This window comes from Egretta garzetta, unplaced genomic scaffold (assembly GCF_000687185.1).
Source record: "Egretta garzetta isolate BGI_Z169 unplaced genomic scaffold, ASM68718v1 scaffold534, whole genome shotgun sequence".
NCBI classification, from domain to species: Eukaryota; Metazoa; Chordata; class Aves; order Pelecaniformes; family Ardeidae; genus Egretta; species Egretta garzetta.
Window position 1 is genome coordinate 444,430 of NW_009259534.1, and position 7,787 is coordinate 452,216.

The 7,787-nt window shown below is 43.0% G+C and overlaps 1 protein-coding gene across 1 annotated transcript; it reads right to left on the reverse strand.

Annotated features, from left to right (window-relative positions):
• Positions 1-4,261: 4,261 nt before the first annotated feature.
• On the reverse strand, positions 4,262-6,627 carry TGIF1 (TGFB induced factor homeobox 1). The gene is made up of 2 exons (XM_035893191.1): positions 6,405-6,627; positions 4,262-5,054 (listed from the first exon to the last, which is right to left on the reverse strand). Exons 1-2 carry the CDS (start codon positions 6,585-6,587, stop codon positions 4,488-4,490), a joined length of 750 nt encoding a protein of 249 aa, XP_035749084.1. The 5' UTR covers positions 6,588-6,627; the 3' UTR covers positions 4,262-4,487.
• Between the last annotated feature and the right edge of the window lie 1,160 nt (positions 6,628-7,787).

Below are 7,787 nucleotides of genomic sequence, written 5' to 3' on the forward strand. Positions count from 1 at the left end.
GCATACAAAATTTAGATGGAGAAGGTAGTCTGAGTTTTGACTTTGTAGTACAGCCAGCGTCCCTGTGTGTGATTTTGCGTGTGTGCAGAACTGCAGGCACTCACTGTCCTGATAGGGACTGGAATAGACACCGAACTGCATACAGGACGCGGGGATGCAATTACTACATCTGGAACAGCTTTAAGTGACGTTTTGCTAGAGAGAGTGGCTAATCTAATCTCTTTTCCTTCAGTCTGAACACTGCAGCTTACGGGGGAAGAGCCCGCTGAACCAGCGAAACAGGGCAAGAGACGTAACAACTCTGGCAACTGGCGAACGAGAGACTTAAAACAAGTGAAGTCCTGAAAAGCGAACATGCGCTGCATTCGTGCCAATAATCCCTATTTGGCAAAAGCCAGGAGGGAAGTCGATGACTGCAAGATGCCAAGAAGAGGAAGGAAAAAAAAAAAAAGAAAACCAAAATGAGCTTTAAAAGAACTATGAAGTACTCCAGGAATAGGTTTTAAGCATTAACAAGAAAACTGCGTAAGTGCTGTGAGGGAAAAAAGCTACGAACAAAACCAGGCTTTGGACAGGCAGCACAGAGTAAACTGCAAACGGCCTAAATGCCATAGGTACAAAAGCCAGGCTTAACAGGGTCATGGCACACCTGGGCTCCCAGCTGCACTGCACCTTCTGCCAGCCAGGCATCCGGCTGCTGGCTTCCCTCCTTTCCAAGGGGAAAACCATTATCCTTCCCTACCACCACCCACACTCTCTCTCCCCAGTTTCTCCTGCCCCCCCTTTTCTGGTGAGGTTATGGCCTGCACCCCTCTGGCCCAGGCAGCAGCATCCCTCTGGCCGCCCGGGAGCTTGCAGGCCGGCTCTGCTGCCCTCCCGAAGCCAGTTATCCCGCTGCTGTGCTCTCCCTGCACCCCTTCCCTCCCCCATAGCATGTTGAGGCCAGCTGTTACAGCTTCAACGGTTTTATAGACGTGTACATTGACCTCATGGCAGAAGCTGGGAGACGTGTGGGATACCACAAGCCACCCCCATCCGTGCGGAGATTTATCACACGCAGCTGCCACAAGTTGTTTACAAGACACAAAAGCTATGAAAACAAGGTTGACGAAGTCCGCCTGCGAGCTGCTTTCCCTGGCGTAGATTTGTTGTACCTCTTTGCTCGCTTACACCCTGGCCGGCCACACCGCCTCCAGTAACGCAGGGCAATGCCTTCCCTTCATCTTCAGAGCCAAACCTAAGCATCTGTTTTCAGGCAGAGGCTAGGGTTTGACACAGCTGCCTTGCAATTAGGTTTATCACTGCAGCAAGAACAGCAAAACTGCCCGTGTTGTCTCATTGCTCCTTTTTACTGCTTTTTTCCCCCCTTTTTTTTCTTACTCCATGGTAAAACAAGTTTCCCGAAATAAACTTTTCCTTTGCTTTCCCAAAGGTAAGTGACCGGCACATGAAGCCTTTCATTTGTCAGGTGCAAGGCTCCTGCTTGGTTCTGGATCCTAGCTCCGCCTGATGCCCTACATCTACCTACCTTTGATAATTTTATCTGGAGTTAAAAGTTTCTGCTCTGAAAGAATGGACTCAGACAAACTTCAATAGCCCGCACCAAACTATCAGTGCTAGATTACAGGAAAGCAGAAACTCCCTTTTGATATTATTTTAGTGGGTACTCAATGAGTCATTTTCTTCCTCCAAGTTAAATAACACCTCAGGGTAGGGAAAAGCTTTTACACAGTGCGCCAGGTGCTACTCAGACAAAGGGGTTTGGCTTGTGACTACAGCTGAACTTCTAGGTGTAACCTTAACACAAGTAATAATAAAAAAAAAAAAAAAAAAATTGGCCTCAAGCAAAGCTGGTCACAAGTGAAGTCCCCAGGGTAAGTCAGTCAGCAAAATGGAAATGCAGCGCTCATCACCAGGGCAGGACTTTGGTGCTCAGTTACACTAATGCCATTTTGTGTGGCATAATGGTAAATGAAAACAGCGCAGAGACCACAGGCTTTTACTTTCAATGAAAACTGTTAACCTGAATGGCAACAGCTTTCTTCCTCATCCTATTTTCATTTTCATTGCTGCAGCTGTTCTAGCAGAATTACAGAACTGGTCAGCTCAGCAAGCAAAGCTCAATTTTTTCTTTTTCTAAACTTGCTGACTTTTTTTTTTTATTTTAAATGGCAGAGTAATGAAGAGTAAAGATCTCTGAGAATGCTCTTTAATGATCTGAGTCCCCCATTTTTTCTCTACCCCACAGCACACAAGTAACCTGCTTTGGGAAAAGAAAAAAAAAAAAAAAGAGGAAAAAGTCAAACAACTCAAATCAAACAATGCAAACATTTGCATGCGGTTGTTTTTCCTTCGTCAGTGCTTGAGGCGTGGGCGTTACGGAGTGTTGCAATAAAGTTCCTTCCTGCATGTGGACAAGGAAGCATCTTCCAAACCTTTACCAAAGATGACACTCCTCTTTGGCTGTCTAGCACCCTTTGAGAACAATCATCTATAGCACAAAAGGATGTCTATTGCCCAACTTTTCCCTCAGCATTGACCTCACAGTTACACAAAAGCATACTTCCATTCTATTTTATAATTAGCCATTAAAAAACCCCAAACAAACAACTAAAAAACCCCCATACAGAGGTGTATCAGGAAAAATAGCCTAGAAGTATAAAGTACAGTGTATCCAGAGACAAGACACAAGGCTCTTTCTGGACTCACATGCTATTCCTTGAAGACCAAGGATACAGCATCTCTGGCTATGTTAAAAAATATTTTTTATAGCTTTATTTCACTATAAAGTACTAAAAAAAAAAATCTATGTTGACATAGTATGTTAGGATGACAGTTATTGAAGGTGATGGAGACATGAGTAAGCCATGGTGTTTACTATTTGCCTTTTTTTTTTTTTAGATACAGTCTCTGATTTTAAACTTGAAGTTAAAGAAAGGCAGAAGTTCAGTAGAATTCCAAAGAGTACTCCAGACAACAAATCCAAGAGTATTTCTGAGACTGAGAAAAGATAAAGGCCACAGCAAAACAAAATGCATACACACAGCAGCCTGAATATTGCAGTCTTGTATTCATAATGATATCCTCCAACTCCTCAGCTATCCTGCTCCCCAAAGCCGCCCCAGCCTCCCGAACAGACAACTAGTTTGTTTTTAAGGATTAGCCGGAACTGAATTTTCTCCCCTAGCGGTCTCTTATTTCACCATTGTTGGAAGGATAAGGGTGGGTGACTGACATTCAAGTAAGCTGAAATGTGAGCTGCAAGTCTTCACATTTTTCAGCTGTAAGTCATTTTGATAGCAAAGTCCTTTCCTGAAAGGTAACTTACATTCTGTTGGCCAGAATACACATCAATACAACGGGGATTCTCTTCTAAATCTTAGTCAACCACCTGTTTAAGTATCTTACCAAGACCTGGCTCCCAGAACTCCAATTTCAACCTAATATGGTCTCTTCTATTTCAGTCTACTAGAATTACAGAGTCAACACCTCGTCATTGCTAGTCCAAGAAGAGTGGGAGCCCTTATCCTGCCCCCTCTAAATTTGTCACCAGTGACATCTAGGAGCTGTATCACAAAGACCAGCAAAGAACACCCACCCCACCCCCTCTTCTGGCCTCCTCATTTAATCTTCAGGAGAACTTCCCCCTGGGCTGTCGCATCTCCCAGCCCTTAAGTATTTCGAGGAGCCAAAAGCTGGAACTCTTAGAGGGGCCTAAGATATCCCCCCTGAAATGTAATGAGAGTTGCCAACACAGCTCCCTTTGGCCCCTTTAAAAAATTTCAACACAGCAGACACGGTCAGGTACTTCTGGCCCACTTTGCAGCATTCCTTTAAACATCTGGTTAACAACAACTGCTTAGCGTAGCTCTCTAAACCAAACGAAGTCGGTATGAGCTCAAAAGTATTTCTCACTGCCATGTATTTCAAGAGTAAAGCTGTGTTTCCTGCAAAGCTTGTATTCAACAAAATGACTCTGTATGCATCTGTTTTTAAAGAAAATATTTTATTACATTATGGGAAAAAGGCATAATCATCCAAAGTTCGTATTGTTAAAAAAATTGAAAATTTATTTTAGACAGCGTGTCGGTATATTCTGTTCCGCATGGGAATGATAAGAAGACTCTATATCATTACTAGATATTGCACAGTCTGAAAGAAACAAAAACAAATCACATGATCTTGGGAACCATCTCACATTATGAAAAACCTACAAAGAAAACATTAAAAAAAAAAAAAAACAAACACACAATCCTTTCTTTCTACAGTAGCTTTAAGTTTATAATTCTTGGAATGACCATATTTCACTGAAGACCATCTCAGTGACAGGAAGCTTCATTTCAGCAATCCCTTGTGCAAATAAGATTAATAAAAAAAAAATAATAATAATGCAGTGAAGTCTTTTGATATCGTGTGGGTGGCAATAACCACACAGCTGTTAGATCCCTGCCTGGAAAAACAAAACGGGGAAGGAGAAGGAAGGGGACTTAGGCCATAAGTTTTGCCTGCAACTCCATCTCTGCCGCCCTTTTGAGTGCAACATCCACCAGTAGCTGGAATCCACTAAAATCCTGGTTAAGGTCTGGTGGGGTTGGGGGAGGAGTGTTAAAGAGCCCACTTTGTGCGTTGGCACCGGGTCCCAGTTTAGACGCGTCCTCGTGGTAGGAGAGGGAGTTGTCTGTGAAGCCGTTGGCCGGGGGCTGCTGCAGGTCCGTGGTCTGGCCTACATCAGCTGGCTGGCAAAAGTGGAAAGGGGCGTCTTTCAGTGCAGTCACAGTCGTGTGGCAAATCACCGACGGCCGAGCCAGAACCGATCCCGGGGAAGCCGGCTTGGAAGAGGGCACAGTCTTGCTGAGCGGCGCGGCAGCGGGAAGGAAGGCAGTCTCCTCCAGGCCAGGAATGTAGTTCTTTGTGCTGATGGAAGACTCCACCAGGCCGCCCTCGGGAAGCTTGGTCCCTCGCCGCGAGATAGTGAATTGATTTGGGTCTTTGCCATCCTTCCTCAGCATGTCAGGTAAAAGCCTGCGGCGTGCATTGATAAACCAGTTGCAGACCTGGGAACATAATGACATCTTAATTTCTACCTTCATTCATTTCCAACTATGTGCCATTAGAGTCGTTGGGTTAGATTAATGAAGCCCTCCAAGCAGTTTCCTTAACTGCAGAACAAAAGAGAGACCTAGTGACAAGTTCTGACTCGCCTGGCAAAGGCCCTTCCCTTGTCCCGGCTCTACCCCCAGCTCCCCGCTCCTGTTACAGAAAGCCCCGGGACATCTGAAGACTGCTAGCATGGAGGAGTTTAGCTTTTAACTCTGTGCACACACATTAACCTATTAGCTATTGTTCCCTAGCTTAGGTTAATTAACAACAGGAAAAACCTTTTCTCTCTGAAGAGAGCCACTCCTCCCACAAATAGTTACTGATTTTCCTTGTTCAACTGACTGTGTCGACAGACATAACATGAATTACCTCATTTAAGTTTGTCCTTGTTTAAATATCAAACCAGTTTCCTGGGCGATACAGGATAGTTTATAGTTTAACGTCTTTTTTTCTGTTTACTGCATAAAGGAGGTTTTCTTTGTGATGTTACATTAAGGAAATTTTACTTTATAGCCAATTACGAAACTTGTACAAACGAATTAATCTGGAAAAATAAAGCCCAGAAGTCAACAGGAGCACTCTGTATTTAGCACCTCTCAAAGCCAAACCAGGGTTTACCCAAGTTCTCATGCAGCCACCCTCCCACGAGGTGGAAAGCAGCAGTTGTCAGTAGCTGTGCCACCGACAATGACCATGGAAGAAAAGAATGATGCACCCAAGGGACATCGCAGCTGCCAGCAGGATCCCAGGACGAGAATCCATACTAACCATACAGAAGCCTCATCATACCTATACTAACACACTTGAGGAGCTCTATCCCATCATATAGGCTGTTCCACTGATCTTGCTGGAAGTCATCATACGCATAATTACGTATGTGCATGTTCTACAGGAATGAGCCTCAAGTTGGAGTTTTAGAAGCAAAGAGCCGTATGTTAAGCTGCGTATCTATCACAATAAAACCTCTGTTGACAAATAAATACCTTCTTCTCACAATAAATTGCCTTATACAGACACTTCATGTCTTTTGGGCCCCGATTCCACAAAAATTAGCATGCATGCTTGAATTCGTGACTGTCTCTTCTCCCAGAGAAGTAATTTGATTCCCAATAAACAAAGATCATCGTAACACACAATTCATTTGTATTTCTCCTTACAAGTGCTGTCAGAAGGAAAGTAACAATAAAAAAGCAAATGTCACAAGCAGCATAAACATTTGTATCTGTGATTAGACCACAGGTAAATGAGAAGAAAACAGAAAGCAGCTCCTTTTGAAGTGAGAACTACTTTTTTTTTTTTAATACCTGTAGTGTGGAAAGGTGTGTCTGTCGGGATAACAGCGCTTTTTCTTGCTCTGAAGGATAAGCATTGTATCGGTGCTCATACAGCCAGTCCCGAAGAATCTGCACGGATTCCTTGGGCAGGTTGCCACGTCTCCTCCGTTTGCCTGAGCCAGCAGATGAGGAAAGATCCAGTGGGACATCCATAGTGTCATCATCCTCCGTCTCACTGCCTGATATTGCAATTACACCTACAATCATAAGAAGACAAGAACAATCAGCCTCCTAAATCCGTAAACTGCTCAGCTCCAGCATTCTATGGTCCAGACACTTTTTATTACATTAACTGTCTTTCCTATGAATCATGGTATATAGCCTCCTATACAGGAGATTTATCCTGTAGCGTTAACTTGTCAAGCTGTAGCTTTCCTGTCAGCTGAACAAAAAGTAGCACCAGTGATCTGTGGGAATTCTTCTCCGCAAACCCTCATTTTCTTGTTCCCCTGGCAACCTTTTATCTGCTGCATGTTATCAGATAGCTTCAATCTAATGCCAATATTGTCCAAATTTGCTTGCTACGGTATGCATCCACCACTCTTCTTCAAGGATAACTATCCAGTGGCTGGGCAAAAGGTCAATAAGCAAGACCTTAAAACACCCAACTCAAGCAATGGGTTATTTAATTACTTCTTAACATGCCAGTGCTTCCCTCCTGGGAGAGATAGCTTGTAGATTTTATAAATAATAGTTCATTCCAGCTCTATTAATAAAAACTAATGGAACAAGAAAATAAGAAAGGGAAAAATTGTGTCTGCCCCCACCCCCGAAGTGGATTTTCACTTAGGAAGGAAAAAAAAAGTCCTGGAAAAGGGGAGAACCAGGTGCCTAAGAGTCCAGCAGTTTATCAGGAGATGGACTTCTGTAATTGAATTGCACTTCTGTACTGAAGAATCACAATCATTTAATGTTTGGGCGGGTTTGTTTGTTTTAAAAGTACCACTTTGCACCCTGATTATTTTTTCAACTTCATGGCTTTCATCTCATATTTTAACCTGTGGAAGTATGTGTTCTGTGCTATGCTTACTACGAAGACTCCAGATTTACAAGTTAACTGCATACCTTTTTCCTTCAACACAAAGGAAGAAACAGAATTCGAAATCTGATTATCCTTTTATATATATGCCACACTACTAGTAACACGAAGCTATGGTACGTAATTAAATAATAAGAACAAAAAAACCTCCCCACCAAACAAGTACTCAAAGTTATTAAGACTAGAATTCTACTCCTTTGGTTAGTAGGAGAGAAAAGTCACTGAGGAAACAAATAGTACTGTAAAACACAAAGAAAACCATGCTTTAAATACTCACCAGGTTAAGCTAACCAGAAATTTTAGGAATCTTACTA

Excerpts from the sequence above, each read along its gene's own strand:
- TGIF1 (XM_035893191.1), bottom strand. The coding sequence starts at position 6,587 with ATGGATGTCCCACTGGATCTTTCCTCATCTGCTGGCTCAGGCAAACGG. Across the intron at positions 5,055-6,404 it reads CACACCTTTCCACACTACAG|GTCTGCAACTGGTTTATCAA; the intron begins GTATTAAAAAAA and ends TTATGTTCCCAG.